This window comes from Globicephala melas, chromosome 15 (assembly GCF_963455315.2).
Source record: "Globicephala melas chromosome 15, mGloMel1.2, whole genome shotgun sequence".
NCBI classification, from domain to species: Eukaryota; Metazoa; Chordata; class Mammalia; order Artiodactyla; family Delphinidae; genus Globicephala; species Globicephala melas.
Window position 1 is genome coordinate 43,035,470 of NC_083328.1, and position 18,683 is coordinate 43,054,152.

The 18,683-nt window shown below is 48.2% G+C and overlaps 1 protein-coding gene across 1 annotated transcript in view; it reads right to left on the reverse strand.

Annotated features, from left to right (window-relative positions):
* NAPB (NSF attachment protein beta) overlaps positions 1-18,683 on the reverse strand; it is a 38,473-nt gene that overhangs the window by 11,729 nt on the left and 8,061 nt on the right. The window contains exons 2-7 of the mRNA XM_030872495.2: positions 10,171-10,250; positions 5,521-5,637; positions 3,934-3,980; positions 3,765-3,842; positions 730-785; positions 474-558 (exon numbers count right to left, since the gene is read on the reverse strand). Of these exons, the coding sequence (XP_030728355.1) occupies positions 474-558; positions 730-785; positions 3,765-3,842; positions 3,934-3,980; positions 5,521-5,637; positions 10,171-10,250 (463 nt within the window). The remainder of the gene's footprint in view (positions 1-473; positions 559-729; positions 786-3,764; positions 3,843-3,933; positions 3,981-5,520; positions 5,638-10,170; positions 10,251-18,683) is intronic.

Genomic DNA, 18,683 nt, shown 5'->3' on the forward strand with positions numbered 1-18,683 from the left:
AGATGTCCATTAATTGATAAACGGTTAAACAAACTGTGGAGTATTACAGTCACCCCTCGGTATCCAGTTTGGAGTCACCCCTCCAAGCTGTGGAGTATTACAGTCACCCCGTGGTATCCAAGGGGAACTGGTTCCAGGACCACTGAGATACCAGTGTCCATGGATGCTCAACTCCCACAGTCGGCCCCCCATATCCGAGGTTCCAGGTCCACGGACTCACACACCACGGGACTGGGAAGAGGGGAGGATGGGATTTCTTTGTGCGATGATGGAAATATTCTAGAACTAGGCAGTGGTGCTGATCACACAACTTTGTGCATATACGCAAACTCATCGATGCGCACTCTTTAAGAGGCTGAATTACATGATACGTGAATTAGATCTCAATAAAAATCATTACTAAATCAAAAGTTGAATTTAAAAAGAAGATTCAGAATGCCTTCTGCCGGAAGCTGCGCAGACAGCAGCCTCACCTGCTCGAAGATCTCGATGGCCTTCTGGTACTGCTCCAGCTGGGCGGCGTACGCGGCCACTTTCAGCAGACATTTGTTAGCCGAGCTGAAACCGAGAACCAGAGCAGAGAGAAAACACTCCCAAGGAGAAATGACAAGACAGCTCAGTGCACCTTCACGTGGTATGATGCAAGGGGCTCCCAGAGCAGAGTGAAGGTCTGTCTTTTATTACATGTAACAAAACCCATTGAATTATATCAAGAAAAATAATACTTGCCTGTTGGATTCTTCCCCTTTGTAATAATCAGCTGACTGTTCGTAATGGGCGATAGCCTGCAAACACACACACATTTTATTCAAACTATTTGTTTGAAGAGTTGCATTCAAAAACTACATTTGCACAGATATTTTTCCTATAAATAAACCTTTTCCAGCAGCAAATCTTTCACAACCCGGCCTGCTTTATTTTGGGAACAGAAGAAAGCACGCGCTTCCAGCAGATGGCTTGCTGTCCATCAAAATCTCTTCTTCCCTACCTCCCACCCAACAAACGCCCTGCCACCCCGTCTCCCCAGGCCTGCTGCAGTTAGGGGCAGCCAGGTGACCTGTCCTTCCCAATGGGATGTAAGCAGACACGCTGTGGGCCACCTCCAGATGTGACCCACACATCTGACTCTGCAGCCTTCTCCAGGCCTGTCCCCTTCCCGTGAGCTGGAAGGCAAGGGCCACGTCTAGTGATGCTGGAAGCCGCAAACTGAAGATGGCAGCCCTTCTGTCGGCCTGGTTCCCAAGTGACGTCCCCACGACCGCCAAACCCCAAGCAGTGACAGTGGACTGTTATTTCAGAGACGTGTGACGCCCTATTCCATTCAGATCTGTGGCCTGCTGCAGCAGCACAGACGTCCCTCACGGATGCCTAAGGGTCATCCAGAGTAAAGGTGTTGCCTTCCACCGAAGACGGGGGAGCCGCGAACAATCAAGTGGAGAGGTGCTGGAGAACACTGGGCCCTGAAGGCAGAGACCGGACTCTAGGACTGCGCTCACCAGCGGAGTCTTAAGGCAAACGCAACAGCTGAGAGTCAAGCTCAAGAGTCCACTTTGTAGGTGAAACAGCCTTAAACAGCCTTCAGATGGGATCATCCTTTCAGAACCTACGCCCTGAGAACCTGCCATAGACACTTACCCTACACTGTAACAGACAACACAAAATCAGGTTCTCAGTTCTCCAGGGGCTGAGACGGACACGAGCCAGAGCTCCTCTGGGTCACCGAATATTACTGATTATTATTATATTAATGTTTTACTTGGAAGTCAAAGGAGTATCGTGAGTTTATGGAACTTCACGTTTCCTTGTTCACCAGCTAAAATCTGAGTGAACCAGGGAACACATCGCGGCCATGTTAACAGGGAAGAAACATAATGAATCAGACATAAGATGCCTCAGTGTAACTGATTTTTCAAAGCAACATCACGCGCCACCAACACAACCTGGAGAGTCCCGCCAGGCAGGCGAGGGTGAGGACGCTTCTAGACACAGGAGCCCAACGTGAGGCAGCAAGACGAGCTGAGCCCCACGCGTGTGCTGAGTGATGTGGTTCTTACGACGCACCGTGACACGCCCCACGTAAGCGCCAGGAGGTGCTGCCCACGGGCACCCTGCAGAACGGCAAGAACACCGCGGGCGACAGGCTGCAGAAGCTCCTGTGCGTGACAAACTGTCAACTTCGTTCAAGAAGAAGGAAAACAAGAGTTCGCCACAGGTCGTTTATCCACCCTGAATCTTCTGGAGACGCATGTCGTAAAGAGGCTGCCCAAGACCACCCCGGAAGACAGAGGACTGACCACCGAGGACAGGAGCGGACGCAGCGGCCTCGGCGGGAGAAACGCTCTGCCCAGCGGCGCTCATCCCCGCAAGGTGGTTCAGCTCAGTACAGATGTGGAGCCACCCCAGCCACCGGACTCGGCTCCTCCTGCTCTGCCACCGACTCTGCGCCTGGGGCTCATCACCTCCTCCTGGGTCTGCAGAAAAGCTCCCCACAGAGACGGGGAGTACGGCCCTGATGTAGTCAAGGTCTAAGGGCAGCCTCAGAAAAGCATGGCACAGTATGACAAAAACGGCTCAAAGCCAAGTCCATGAAACGAGCCAGAGAGTTCTGAGCTGTGTGACCACAAGGGGCGTCAGCATGAAGTCAAAGGGCGACGTTAACAAGGCCTGTCTGACTGCAGTACCGAGAGGGCCTCCCCGCCCGAGACTCCGTCTGCTCTGGCGGGTGCAGTGTGACAGTGAGGGCATCCTCTGCTCACTCATCAGAGCCTGGGCTCTCGGACACACCAGTAAACCACAGGAAGGTTCGGGCTGACGTGGGGCACCCACTCCAGTGGAGGGAGCCGGCAACACAGGGACGGTGAGCAGGCCATCAGAGTGCCTGTAAGGGGGCCACTGAGGTGGGAGGGCGTCTGGGTGTGTCCCCGCGAGGGCTGAGGTCCCAGTTTTAACTAGGTGGCTGTGATACTTCTCATCACAGTTACAAATGAGCAAAGCTCTGAAGGACAACTGACGTGTGGGAGAAGAGCTCAGGGCAAAGGGACAAGCAGCGCAAAGACCCTGAGGCAGAGAACACCTGTGCGAGGGTCAGCAGGTCAGGGTGGCTGCTGCAGGGGGAGCAGGAGAGCAAGGGGGGACGAGGAAGAGGGGAGCCTGAAAGGTGCTGGGTGAGGGGCCAATCCGTGGGGCGCAGGAGGCCACCTGCAAGGTTGGAAACAGTGGAGAAACAACCTGATCTCCTGCGAACGAGGATGGCGAGTTGCCAGCATACACGGGACACTTCAAGCTGCGACGCTGCGTGAGCACAGACAGGAGCACGGGAGCGGGCACAGTGAGAGCGGACGAGGACCCAGCCCCAAAGGGAGAGAGGAGGAACCTGCCAAGGGTGGGGGGCAGAGAACCAAGCGGGAGCCGTGCTCCAGAAGCCGAGGGAAGAGGTGAAACAGGAGAGGAAGAGAGACAAGAGTGACAACGGTCCAGCGCGAGCAGCAGGCACGGGGTGAAGGGTGACCTCTGAGAGCTCAGCGTCCGCCCCAGACAGTGCAAGCCGTCGCTCCCTGACTCGCGCCTGCTTCCCACGGCGCTCGGTTTTACATCAACGCCGTCCCCAGTTGGAGGGAGGCAGCCTGGGGAGCTGGCAGGGCTCTCCCTCCTGCCCCAGCCCGAGGTCTCCACATGACCCTGTCTGCGCGCGCATCCCTCTGCCCTCATGAGCCCACTGCAGGGGCGCCTGGGGTCCCTGCCCGCCGCCTCCCCCGTCCACACACCTTCTCGATGTCCACCAGCTCCGTCTCGTAGATCTCCGCGATGGTGATGTGGTGCTTGGCCGCGATCGTGAACCTTCCCTGGGGAGGAAACAAAGCAGTCACATCCCGGTTAACTGTGAGCTATCTCGAGGGTTCCACCCCACGGCCGCTCAAGCAAGGCATGTCTTACCATGTCTGTGTAAATGTCGATGGCTGCATTTAAGCAGTTGATAGCCTCTGAAGCGAAGGCATTCAAGAAAGACAATGAAAAATCCATTCAGTCAGAGGGTTCGCTGAGCCTGTCTTCCTGGCTGCTTCTACACGGCTAAGGGGCCCCGCTGGGGCGGGGCGGGGGCAGGGTGGTTGGCAAAAAGCAAACACACGTCCAGCCCCTTGTGGAACCTGTCCACGGAAGTGTCATCAACACCTGCCAATCTATCCACTAAAACCTTAAGTGCAGTGCACTCCTCACTGGTATCACGTGTATGTATTAATTTTGAAAGACAGTACTTTTTGTACAGTGTTAAAAGACGCTAACTTTCGGTGTACTAACAAATACCAACAGGAGGAAAAAATCTAATAAACGAGAGTGCTAATGACACTCATTTTCTGAAACAGTGAGCCAACAGCTTCCCACCACACGGTGGCGTTTACAACGCTGGCAAGCGGTTGGCGGCTCCAAGTTTACTGCTTTTGCTCTAAAGAGGCAGCAGAGCGAAAAGGCCTGACCGAAGGATCAGAAAGATAAGTAGATTAGTGAAAATAAAAGCAATTTCCCCCTAAGCTGCATAAGAAATGTGGATTGTTATGCCGTTAAAAATACAGAAAAATAGAAAAGCTACCCACAAGACCCGCTCAAACCCCCGGCTAGGAATTTGATGCCCTTTTCCTCCCTGTGTTTTCTGGCTGCATTTCTATGAGCACTGACGTATTGTGAATTTCAGATTTCGGCTCTCCACGGTTCCTCAGCTGCCGTGAGAACATTTCCCAGGTCAGTGAGACACCCTGACGCCAGGGGTTCAGTGCCTGCAACACACTCTGAAATACTGATGTGAGGTGATTCTACTGTGCACTTAGGCTGTGCTCAGTTTTTCCCCTTTGGAAACTAAACTGTGGCTAATCCTTATACCACAGCCCTTGAAATAGCTTGTTTCAGTGTGATATATTCACAAGAGCTGGGATTTCTGTGTTGAAACGGGCTGCTGAAACAAGGAGGGAGGTTCCACAGCCACCAGTGCACGTGTGGAGGGAGGAGATGAGGCCTTCAATCGCTAAGTGTGCGCTCCTCTAACTCAAAAATAAAGAACGTCTGCAAAACTTCACCTCTTCAAATACCCAAGATCATTCTTTCCTCAAAACCTAAAGTGTTTGAAAAACACTTTTTAAAGAAGTCACATGAATGCTGTGTGAATAAGCTGTTTTCAACTATAGGATTTTACGACCTCCCATTAACTGGATCTCCACACACACTATTCGGGAGCGAGGGAACACTCGTTTCCTTTAGTGAGCGATGTACACACTCACACAATTAAGGTAAGACTTAGATAAAATTAACGCTAATTTCCAAAAAACTGTCCATAACGCACCTCCACAATGGAGTTCAAGAAAATGGTGTTGAGCACTAAGCTGGATAAATTTAATAGATTTCGCCTCATAAAAGCTTCAGCTGATTGCAGTTAAAAATCCCCAAATCTCCACCGTCCTGAAGCATGAGCATCTCGCTCTAGCAGCACAACCTGCGTGAGGTCCAGGGGGCACGGGACAGAGCGCTGCTCACCTTGGGGGTCTGCCTTCTTGTAGGCGTTCCCAGCATCCACAAAGCTGGTGGCGGAGTCGTGTTTGCTCTGCAGCTGCATATGGAGCTTGGCTGCCTGACAAAACGCATTTCCTGCAGCTGAAGAAGATAAATGACTCAGTTAGCACAGAGGAGCAAGCACCCTGCAGAGCGGCCCTGCTCCAGGAGCCCGGCCCACGCCCACCTGGGGAAGGCCCCATCCCTGACAGCAGCACACGTGCCTGTGACCCAGTGCACCTTGGGTGGTCACGAAGACGCCCAGGACCCAGGGGGACAGCAACAAGGGCTCCTCTCAGCCCCAGGCCTCCTTCCACACTGACCGCCTGGCGGCGGGTGTTCAGCTCTGTCCCCGGCACAGGCCCCGCACCAACAGGGTGTCTCCGCGGAGGCATGAGGCCAGGAGGGCCCGCAGGCGAGGATGAGCACCGCCCATCTCTGTGCGTCCACTGGCTCACCTGGCATCACCGGAGAAACAGCGACAAAGGCTCCCAGAGCAGGCTCTCAAGGAATGAAGATGAGGCCCACAATTTCTAAAGTCAAAGCTCTTTCCTAAGTTTATGACAAAGTCTGACAGAGACCCATGGGGTTGAACTGTGCATGTCCCACTTGGTGTGGAACTGGCACACTTCCCTGTAGTCACACGGGTGCTGTCCGGGGGCACAGCGTGAGAGGTTCATGCACTCAGCTCTTCCAGAAAAGGTTCTGGATCAGGAAATGTGGCTTCTGGTGGGGCTGAAACGGAGGAATGAAGGAGGAAGGACCGGGCTGGGGCGGAAGAGGTCAGGCCCGCCCAGGAGGCTGTGAAGGTCAGCATGGGACCTGGACGAGGATGAACCCACTTCACCACTAGGTCCTCAAGCGCAGGGGAGAACCAGGACTGGGGGCGGCTGATGCGGGTCTGGAGTCGGAAGTCAGGACCAGCAGGGATGGAGGAAGAGCTCGCCCCATTAGGAAAGGCACGACCAAGAGTATCACAAAACCTCCTGGTACTTAAAAAAAATTTTCAGTCATAAACGTTTCAAAGACATTCAGAAAAGTATAAAAAACAGTGACAGACGCCTAAGAGCCCTGATGGTATTAAACATTTACTTTAAATTTCTTTTCAGAAACAGAACAGTCAATTCCACTGAAGCTTCAGTGGCTCTCCGTGTCCCAACCACACTCCCAGAGGAAACTACGTAATTCCCACTGTGGTTTCTGGACCTCCACCCAAGGGAGAAGAGGCAGCACAAACCCCTGAGCCAGCCTGCCCAGATTCAAGTCTTGCTCTGTGCAAGACAAAAGAGCACCCAGGCACTTCTGAAAATATTTACCCACCAGCATGGCCTGGGCCCTGCCAGTCCAAGCAGACACTGGCCTGCGGCTGCAGCTGGGACTGCAGAAGCCTGCCCGCCAGGCCTTGACCCCTACCTTGGTGGATCGTGAACCCAGAGGCCCAGAGGAGGGGCCAAGCCACTGCCAGGGTGGTGGGCAGGCACCCAGGTCCTATGGGCAGCTGTGAACTTCCCGGTGGCAGTTCAGGAACGTAGCGGCCGAAGAGTGGTTCTGATGGGCTCAGCCTCAGAAGCGTGTAGCCATCACTTGGACCTTCCAGGCAAAACGCTCACAACAGCCTGGCCCCAGGCACTTGCACGCATGTTGGCCATTGTCATTATCACACGTAAATGTCCTTAGAGAACACCTGTGCTTTGCTGTGTTTAAGTGTCATCGTTTCTTTTACAACCGAATCCTCCCCCTCTCACCAATAATTTAGTTTTTGACAGTTTGTGCTGGCCGTCCCAGAACCAATCGTGGTCCATCCTTCTCTGGCTGAGGATAACAGCACGGCATCCAGGCTCTGCCGTGTTGGCTCCACTTCCCCGGATGATCTTTTTTCTTTTAATAAATTGATTGATTGATTGATTTTTTTGGCTGCGTTGGGTCTTTGTTGCTGCGTGCGGGCTTTTCTCTAGTTGCGGTGAGCAGGGGCTACTCTTCGTTGAGGTGCGCGGGCTTCTCATTGTGGTGGCTTCTCTTTGTTGTGGAGCACGGGCTCTAGGCATGTAAGCTTCAGTAGCTGTGGCACGCAGGCTCAGGAGTTGTGGCGCACGGGCTTAGCTGCTCCGTGGCATGTGGGATCTTCCTGGACCAGGGCTCGAATCTGTGTCCCCTGCACTGGCAGGAGCATTCTTAACCACTGCGCCACCAGGGAAGTCCTCCCCAGACAATATTAAGAGCTTTGATTGTACAATTTCACACTCCCACCTTCCAAAACTAGGTGCTGGCTCACTTTTTCAGTCTGAGCACTCACTCCAAACACCGCTAAAAATGCCAGCTCCATCTCTCCAAACTTGGAAGTGGTTTAATACATGCTCCTTCAAAGACAAAGTTACACACTTTCTCAGGCCCAATTTCCTCAACTGTAAACATCTAATACCTGCCAGGATGACCTCTCAAAATTGGAGTAGCAGATGAATTACTTTATAAAAGAACTTCTAAAACTATAAACAAATGCAGTGGTGCCATGATCACCAACCACTAGGACATGGAAGTCATTTCAAAGAACCTGATTTTTTTTCAGTTTCTTATTTCATTTTTTAACCATTTTTTAAATTGAAGTAGAGCTGATTTACAATGCTGTGTTAGTTTCAGGTGTACAGCAAAGTGTTTCAGTTATATATATATATCTATTCATTTCCAGATTCTTTTCCATTATACGTTATTACAAAAGATTGAGTATAGTTTCCTGTGCTATACAATAGGTCCTTGTTGTTTATCTATTTTATGTATAGTGGTGTGTATCTGTTAATCCCAAATTCAAAGAACCTAATACTTATTAATTCACTACACAAATATGCTGAGTATCTATCGTGTTGCACATACTGGTCCAGGGCCTGTAGGTAGAGCAGAGATAAAGGCCAGAAACACCTTGGCTTTCTAAGGTTTATGTTCTAGCGAGGAACAGCACATAATAAAAGCACAGACAATACAAATGAACAAAGGTACTTCATTTATTTTTGCTAGATGGTGGTAAGGGCATCGGAGAAAAGGGAACGGGGTTTCCCAGAAGAGAGGACTGCTATCTTTAAAAGCGACGGCCAGGAAAGACCTAAGACGACGATGACATTTGTAGAAGGACCTGGAAAAAACAGGGACTGGCCACGCCCTACTGTAGGGAAGAGAGTGCCAGAGGGACGGCACAGCACAGGCAGAGCCTCAGAGGAAAGAGCCAGGGAAGGAGTGGGTGGGCAGGAGAAGTGTCCAGAGTCGGGAGGGGATGGGAGATTGAGTAGATCCTGAAGGGCACCGTGAAGGACTGTAGTTCTGATTTGAAATAACATGACCTGACTTAAGATTTAATGGGATTACTTTGTTTTCTTCATTAAAACACACTAGGAAAGTAAAGAAGCAGGGAGGTAACAGTCCAGGCAAGAGATCACTGGGGTCAGGGTGGGGAGAGCACACACGTCCCCCTCGGTTACATAACCGGTAATGTCCTGCTGAAAGGCATTTCCAAAGTTTAGAACATCTGGTCACCAAATAAAGGGTCTTTTTAGATAAGATCACTTTTTACGTATGATTACAGGACCTGAACCAAACAAAAGATGTGAATGCTAATACTCTTTTCTCCTCCATTTTAAAATACATTATAATTCAGGTATAAATGCACTTCGGAAATAGAACATACCTTTTTAACCTACAACTAAACCTATAAAAATAATTTTACAGCCAGAAAAGACCTTTTAGGGTCATCCAGTTCAACAGCATTTTCTTCACTGAAATGATTTTAAAGTGTCAGCCTTAGAAGCAAGGGGGGAAATCGTCACACTGCACACCTCACGCTTACATGATGCGATGTGTCACTGACATCTCGATCAAGCTGGGAAAGCACACGGGGAGACACACTTAGAGAGGGCAAGACCCTGCCTCAGGTCATCTGCAGGTGCGAGGGGCCTGGAAACCCACATCCTGCCCTGTCAAAGGCTGTCTCCACCTGCACTACAGAAAAGCCCCAGCACAGAACTTCTTTCTCCAGTGGTAGAGGATAAATTTGTTTCTCAAATCAGTGTTAGAAAAAGCCATCCCCTCTCAGAACAACGAAAAGAATTCTGATTTTATTTTGTGTAATTTCCCCCAGTAGAAAACATTATGTTAGAAACTGACGAGTCTGTCAGGGTTTATAGAAATAACACCTCCCACTGCTGCATTCTCAGTGGATTACAACCAGTTATCAGAGTAAGGAATGGTTAGAAATTCTCCACCAAGGTTTAGGTAAACAAACACAGACTCTCCTGTTTATCCTACTTGTTTTCAATAAGTTTTACTACAACTTTCATTCCTTGCGGTACTGAATTTATTTAAGCACATTAATAAGAAGCAAAGATTACTATTCTTAAATCCAAGTAACTTTAAGTCTTTTTAATCACCACATGCCCACTGTATGAAATGGTTTACAGACACTAAAACAGACACGGCCTCTATGCTTAAACTTCAGCCAGGATTTCAAGCTTTGTTCCCTTGGATCAAGGCCCCCCCTCTCCCGGTCCACAGCCAGCAGTTTTTCTAAGGGGAAGGCAGACAGTCATTTCCTCCTTCAAAGTGATTTTAAAGTTATTTGCCTAAAAAGCAAACAAACAAAAACTTTATACATACCACTCCAATTCTTAGCCATCTTGAACATATTTGCAGCTCTGGTATACATTTCACAAGCTTCTTCTATTCTTGTGTTTCCTCTGAGAAAAATTAAAAAATGAGGTTAAGTTTTACTATAACAACCATCCACATCCCTAATCCTCCCCTCCTCCCTCAAACAATAAACATTTAATGAGCACTTACTATATGCCAGACCAGCTTTAGAGAACCTTAACAGCTGTTCAAAGGAGTTACTCTAATTATCCCTGCTGTCCAGATGAGGAAACTGAAGCATAAGAAAGTAGCCACACAGCAAGGATGCCACAGAACTGAGACTCAAATACAGATGTGGCAGGACTCAGGGCTTACACCCTCAACCAGAGTCTTTTCCATGCTTGAAAACTGAAGTTTTACTCATTCTGAGAAATGAGAAGTATATTTTTCAAAGGAAATTAGGATAAAGACATCTTGACACTTTTAACATCCAAGAGTTCAGCACTATGTTTATTCAGACTTAAAAGTAAAAACAAAACCCAGGGCTTCCCTGGTGGCCCAGTGGTTAAGAATCCGCCTGCCGATGCAGGGGACACAGGCTCGAGCCCTGGTCCGGGAAGATCCCACATGCCGCAGAACAACTAAGCCCGTGCGCCACAACTACTGAGCCTGCGCTCTAGAGCCCATGCTCTACAACAAGAGAAGCCACCGCAATGAGAAGCCTGTGCACCACAACAAAGAGTAGCCCCCGCTCGCCGCAACTAGAGAAAGCCAGCACATGGCAACGAAGACTCAACGCAGCCAAAAATATGAATGAATGAATGAATGATACTCAACATCATTAGCCATGAGAGAAATGCAAATCAAACCACAAACGAGCTATCGCTTCACTCCCACTAGGCTGGCTAGAATCAAAAGACAGATCTAACAAATGTCAGGGAGGATGTACGGAAACTGGAACCCTCACATACTCCAGTGCAGGCGGCAAATTGTATAAAAAGCCACTTTGGATAACAGTTTGGCAGCTGCTCAAAGGGTTAAACATAGTTACTATGTGACCTAGAAATCCTACTCCCAGGTACATACCCAAGGGAAATGAAAACATCAGTCCACACAAAAACCTGTACACAAATGTTCACAGCAGCGTTACTCATGACAGACAAAAATGGACACAACCCAAACGTCCATCAAATGATAAAGGAGGTACACACACAATGGAGGAGATCAGACAATAAAAAGGAATGAAGTACTGATCATACTACAACGTAGACGAGCCTTCAAAAAACATAATGTGCAGTGAAGAGCCAGTCCCAGAGGAGCACACCATTCACATGAAAGGTCTACAACAGGCCGGTCTACAAAGACAGAAAGCAGACTGGTGGTTGCCTAGAGCTGGAAGTGCTAGAGAAAAATGAGGGGGGAGGGTACAGAGTTTCTTTCTGGGGTGATGAAAATGTTCTAAAACTGCTTGTTGTGATAGTTGCAAAACTTGGTGAATATGCTTAAAACTACTCAACTGGACACTTTAAACAGGTGAATTGTATGGTATGTGAATTATATCTCAATAAAGCTGCTCCTCTCCCCTCTTAAAAAAACCCCTTTGGAAGCTATGTCACACAACCAATGATAGGATGGCAACAAACCACACCAAAAATGAAGCGTCAGAATAGGCAAAGCCTTCTCTCACTCACACCTTCATGTTTCTTTTTCTCTACTTCAGAGCTACATTTAAAAGAAAAAAAGAGAAAAAAAAAAAAGCTAATTATCCCAATGGAAAATTCCCAACTTGAGAAAGCTTTCAAACTTAGCCACAGCTCCTTGGAGCTAACAAAGGCTTGCCACTTTCTGTGTCTTATTTTTCTAACATGTACCAGGAATCTTGAATTGTAATTATAGTGCAATCATTCTTTTTTTTTTTAATTTATTTTTGGCTGCGTTGGGTCTTCATTGCTACTCGCAGGCTTTCTCTAGTTGTGGCGAGCAGGGGGCTACTCTTCGTTGTGGTGCGCGGGCTTCTCATTGCGGTGGCTTCTCTTGTTGCAGAGCACGGGCTCTAGGCGCGTGGGCTGCAGTAGTTGTGGCACATGGGATCAGTAGTTGTGGCTCACGGGCTCACGGGCACAGGCTCAGTAGTTGTGGTGCACGGGCTTAGTTGCTCCGCAGCACGCGGGATCTTCCCGGAACAGGGCTCGAACCCGTGTGCCCTGCACTGGCAGGCGGATTCTTAACCACTATGCCACCAGGGAAGTCCAGTGCAATTGTTCTTATTAAAGGTTTCCAAATAAAACTAGCTTAATTAAAATATACTTTATCCTATTATTTTCAGAAGCAGGTTCAGCTAGGAATAATAGACCACCCACATTATGCTAGGTTTTATGCTGCATATTTCCACATGCCTTACGTCATCTTCATTATTACAACGACCACAAAAGATCTCCATGTTACAGAAGAGAAAACTGTACCTGGAGGTCAATGGCTTGCCCAAGGTCATCCAGCCAACGTCAGTGGTGGAGCTGACACCTGATAACAGGTTCAGTGATGTTTATAAAAATAATGAATGAACCCTGCCTCACCTCTCCTAAAACAGAATCACCAGAAAATTTCTCATGTTAAAAGCACCAGAGAACTCATGTGTCATAAACAGACATAACTTAAAGAATTCATGAAAAAAATATACTTTTAAGTCACTCCAAATGCCTACCGTGTTCTACACCCATGAACGCTGATTTTTATAAGTTTTAAGGACAAACATTCAGAATTCACATTCAAATAATTCAACTGATCATTACCCAGAGCCCCCATAAGTGAGGTAGATCCTCAAAAACAGAAACAAGTTGCATTGAGGGAGTCTACATTATAAAGTGATATAGCACAGTACATGGCACCGACCTGCCAGAAATCACTAAGAAAACAAAGTCCTTACCCAGCAGGAGGTCAGAATGCCAAGAAGAGTATTCAACTTCAGTGCTGGAGAAGTCTGAGAGTGTCTAACGTCCCCACCCCAGGTTCCAAGGAGATGGGGTGAGAGTCACACGCCTCCCCCAGCCCCCAGGAGCAGCAGGGCTGGGCCCGAGCCTGCCTGCAAGCCCCTGCCTCTCGTAACTACCTTCCCTGGCCCCCACCTGGTCTCATTTTAATGTTTAGGAGGAAAAAAAATCAGCCTGGGAAAAATCACAGCCCATTATTCCAAAGAGCTCCGATGACATCTACACGCAGACCAGCCTATTAATCCTCCACTCATCCGAAGTCTTGCATTTTCCTCATGGTGAGTGACAGCTATCTGGGAGCAGCGGGAAACTGCAACTGAGCACGTGCGCAGGTGGGGGCCAGAGACACCAAATCAAGAGCCGTGGGGACCAATGACACACACCAAGAGATATGCCCCAGAGAAGTGGGGCAACTGCTGAGGCGGAAGGAACGCTGCTCTTAACCCTCGAGACCTGGCGCAGAAGTGTCCTACCGCATGACAATCACAGAGCTGTGATGATGCCAAAGCAGGACTAGAGACAGAATTCAGTTTCATCATCAGAACACCCCGAAGGGCTGTCAAACCGTGTGGAGGACTGAACACAGGGATCACTCTGAGTTTCCCAGGGCTGGGAGGGGCTCCTCCTGCTCGTTCACCAGTGACACCACTCCAGCCACCAGGCCGACGCCGGGACAGGGTCCAGCACAGCGCCTGGCTCACAGGCCTCAATCACGAGGCTGAAGACCCAGCGTCTGCATGGAAGAAACAGCCCACATCACAGATTTGCAAGTTCTCCCACGTGTCCCTCAAAACAAGCAGATACAGAAAGCATCCTGAAAAGAAGTGAAAAATTCAAAGTCTGTTTAAAATACCTCTATCATTAAAGGAAACAGTTTCTCTATTCACAACACTTCTGACACCAAACGTGGGTTTTCTATGCTAAGCAACTCTCCAATTCCCTGCTGCCACCAGCGGGATGTCCTGAAGTGCGGGTTGAGCACCCGCACTTCAGGTGCCCGTTGCAAGTGCTGGGTCCCCCGTTCTTCTGACTGACCGGCTACAAATCAGTAGTTCCCACAACCTCCGCCTCAAATTCGATAATTTGCTGGAAGGATTCACAGAACTCAGAGAAACACGTTCCTATCACTGGTTTCTTATCAAGGACACAGCTGAGAAACAGCAAAACGGGAGAGAGGCACAAGGCAGGCGTGTCAGGAGGGCACCCGGAGCCCCCTCTCTCCGGGAGCCCCCCCTCCCGGGGAGCCCCCTTCCCGGGAGCATCCTCTCCCTGGGAGCAGCACTTCCATGTGTCTCCAACCCGGAAGCTCTCTGAGCCCCACCGTGTAGGGTTTTCACAAGGCTCATGGCAGAGGGACTGACTACCCTGGTGACTGACTCAATCCCCTCGGGGGTGGGACTGAAAGTTCCAGCCCTCTAATCACTGGCTGCTTCCTCTGACAACCAGCCCCTATCCTGAAGCCATCAGGACCCACCTTGAGTCACCTCATTAGCATAACCCAGGTAGGGTTGAAAGGGGCTTATTATGAATAACAAGACGCCCCTCCACCCTCACCACTCAGGGTCTTACAAGCCTTTACCAGCTCCGTGCCAGGAACGCAGGGTGGAGAACAAATATATATATTTCATATATCACAACATCACAGCCATATACAACTATTTATTCTACTTTTTACCCTCCAACAAGCAATTTACTTTCATCTGATACTTTATATCTGTAATCTCCATAGATTCTAAAACTTGGGAGTTTTCCTAGATAAACTTAACCCTTTCAGGGTTATTTTAGTTCTGGGTTTAATATGTCTGTAAACAGTCCAGCTTCCTCCACCTGATGACGAAGCAGAGCGCCTGCCGCAGGTGGAATGCAGAGGCCCCAGGGAGATACTTTTCTTAGTGCTCATCTGAATTCCTACACCAAATGCCTGTAACTGCTTGACTGAAGTCCTCTGCTTTTTCACAAACCTGTAACAGGAGGAGTAGTGCAAGCACGCAGGCTTTGGAGTCGGACTGCCTACCAACAAATGCAGGCATCTATCTGCTCCCCTCCCTCCCCACCCCCCAAGAGCAGACACAGCTCCACGCCCCAGAGCACCGCCCCCAGAGCAGCTGGCAGGAGACAAGCAGGGGCCTCATACTTGACAGGTGGCCTCAGTGCTTTGCCCTGGACCCTGGGATTCCATCTTCTGAGAACATCTCACTTTATTTCCATTTATGTAAGAAAAAATAATCACAGATTCTCAGACACAGGAAACAATCTGAGACATTTAAAGACTGTCTGACAAAAGTATCTGCATTTAAGCATAACTTGCTGAAATAAAGTTACAAGAACAGGTGCAGCAAAGAAAGCTACTTGGACTTTATTTGTAATAGTCCCAATGCCTTGACTTGACATGGGGAGTCACCTCTCTTGAAGAGGAGAGATATGTATAGATTGGACCTTTTAGTAAAACAAACCAAGATTCTTAAATATTACAAGGAAGCCAAAAATAGGAATTACTGGATAAACTCAGAAATGACACACACAACATGACTTGCCAAGAGAAGTTTTTATATTTAATTTCAATCTTTATAAAAATTCAAGTTTTAAACTGAACTCAATCTTTCAGACTTGCGATTCCCATAGGACAACGATGGCTGCCTAAATACAAGCGCGTCCTCACATCCTCGAGAACCACACAGATCAACAAGGAGCAGATACAACCACCCGTAATACACTCACGGCAAAACCAGCAGACAGAATTCAACAAGACTTCATTAAATAAAGACCCTGAACTAGCAGAGACAGGGACACAGCCCCTGCTAGAAATCAGGAGGGGACGCCTGGACACAAGATGGGGTGCGGCAGGGTCCCAGCAACAGCAGCTCACAGACAAGACCCCAGCAAGGAGGGGCCGCAGAGTGGGGTCAAGGAGGCAGGTATGAGACCTGGAGCACCTGGGGGGCTGGAAGGGTGGCCTGGCTAGAGGCGGCAGACTCCAGAAGACGTGCTTCTGCGGGAGGGAGGGGGAGAGGAGGCTTGGCAGTGAAGGGAAAGAAAGCGGAGGTGGAAATAAACTCAGGGTCTTAGGAAACGGGAGGAGGCAGAACTGGAGTGGCAGCAAGCCCCAGCCCACCCCCATGACCCTAGTCATCAAAGAAGCCGCACTAACTACTGCTAGAAGGCGGAGCGCTCAAGAGGAACCAGGCTTCCCATTTTGATCCTTCCCCAAGTTAGGGATACGCAGCAGACCCTCTCTTGTGATGGGTCTGGCAGGGACACCAGCTGCGCTCGCAGTCAGCCATGTGATCACCGACACACTCACAACCATTCTGGACCCAGATGCCCGCTCTGCTTTTCACTTGCAGTACCTATTCAATGAATAGCAAGAGACATTCAACACTATTATAAAATAGGCTTTGTGCTAAATTGTTCTGCCCAACTGTAGGCTAATGGAAGTGTTCTGAGCATGTTTAAGGAAGGCCAGGCCAAGCTATCATGTTCGGTAGGTTAGGGGTATGAAATACATTTTCAACTTACGAGGGGTTTATCAGGACATAACCCCACTGTAAGCGGAGCAAGAATAACTGAACCTCTCCGATACACACACACCCTGGATAAAGGGGTAAGCAGAACACCCTCTCTGAGTGGCACATAGGTAGGTAATGGATTTTTTCCAGGGCAGACAAAATACTAGATGCCTAAGTAAGAAAACCGAGCGAAGGGTATTAAAAAAGATTCATGGCATAAAGGTAGCCAGTAAAATAAAATTACGAAATTTCCTAAATAAAAAGCAAAGAAAAGAGATCACATGAAGAAAAACTGCAAATAAAACACAATACGGTTGACCCTTGAACAGTGCGGGGTGTTGGTGCGCTGACCCTGGCGCAGCCAGCCCTGCAAACACGCAGTCCCCCGCCCGCACCCTCGCGTTCCACAGATCGGGCAGCACCGCAGTACCTACTACTGAAAAAAACCTGCGCGTAAGTGGACCCACGCAGTTCCAACCCATGTTGTTCAAGGGTTAGCTGTACATAACAAATATAACAAAATGACAGAATTAAAAATCAACCATATGCTAGTCATACCAATAATGTAAATGTGCTGAAGATGTTTAGATTTGCTCACAAATCTAAACAAACAAAGCCCAACTCTGTGCTCAATGTGACAGACACAACTAACATAAAGCTATTCTGAAAGCCTCAAGGTAAAGAGCTGGTCGGGAGTTTGCCAAATATGTCAACCTGCGTTTGCTAGATTTGTTGCAACAAGAAATATCCCCAAGTCTTCCCAAAGCTTCTCTCTCTCTCTCTCACTCTACCTTGTGCTGGTTGTGACTCTGCTGGCTCTTTCTCCATGGGTCTTCTCTCTGATCTGGAATGCGGCCCCCATCGGGTGTACTCCTCTCATGACGGAAGCACAGATGACCCCTGCAGCTTCTGCTCTCACTTCCTACCTCAAAGTCAGTCCCAGCCACCTTGCCTGGCACTGCGCCTGGACTCAACGGGGAGGGGAGGTGCCCTCTCCCTGGGGCGAGGCAGCACAGGCCACATGGCAACAGGCATCAGGTATAATCCTCTTACCTAACACAGCTCTAAAACAGGCAAATGCAAGTAACAAGAAAGCAGGGATTGCTGGCATCAGACAAGGTAGAATTTGGGCTCAAAAGTATCAAATGAAATAAAGAAATTCACTTCATAATGCTGAAGATACAATTCAAATGAAATTATATTAATTGTGAATATCTATGTACCAAAACCTGGCAGCCAACTTTCTACAGCAGAAATTACAGGAATCCTAAATGCCAAAATAATCTTGAGAAGGAAGAACAAAACTGGAGGGCTCATACTTCCTGATTTCAAAACTTACTACAAAGCTACAGTAATCAAAACAATGTGATACAGGCATACAAAAAGACATACAGACCAACGAACTAGAATAGAGAACGCATGAATAAATCTTTGCATATATGGGCAAATGATTTTTGACAAGGGTGCCAAAATATTCAACAGGGAAAAGACAGTCTTTACAACAAACGGTGCTGGGAAAACCGGATACTGACTTGCAAAAGAATAAAGTTGGGCCCTTACCTATCACCTTATACAAAAATTAACTCAAAATGGATCAAGGACCTAAATGTGATACTTAAAAAAAAAAATCTTAGAAGAAAACAGCAAAAGCTTCATGACACTGGATTTGTCAATGATATCTTGGATATGACACTAAAGGCACAGGTTAGAAAAGAAAAATAGACAAATTGCATTTCATGAAAATTAAAAAAAATTTATGCATCACAGACACTATTCACAGAGTAAAAAGGCACCATACAGAATGGGAGAAAATACCTGCAAATCACATACCTGATAAGGGATTAATATCCAGAATATAAAGAGAACTCCTAAAACTCAACAATAACAGAAAAAACAAACCAATTCAAAAATGTGCAAAAGACTTGAATAGACATTTCTCCAAAGAAGATATATGAATGGCCAATAGGCATATGAAAAGATGCTCAACATCACTAATCATTAGGGAAATGCAAATCAAAGCCACAATGAGATATCATCTCACACCTGT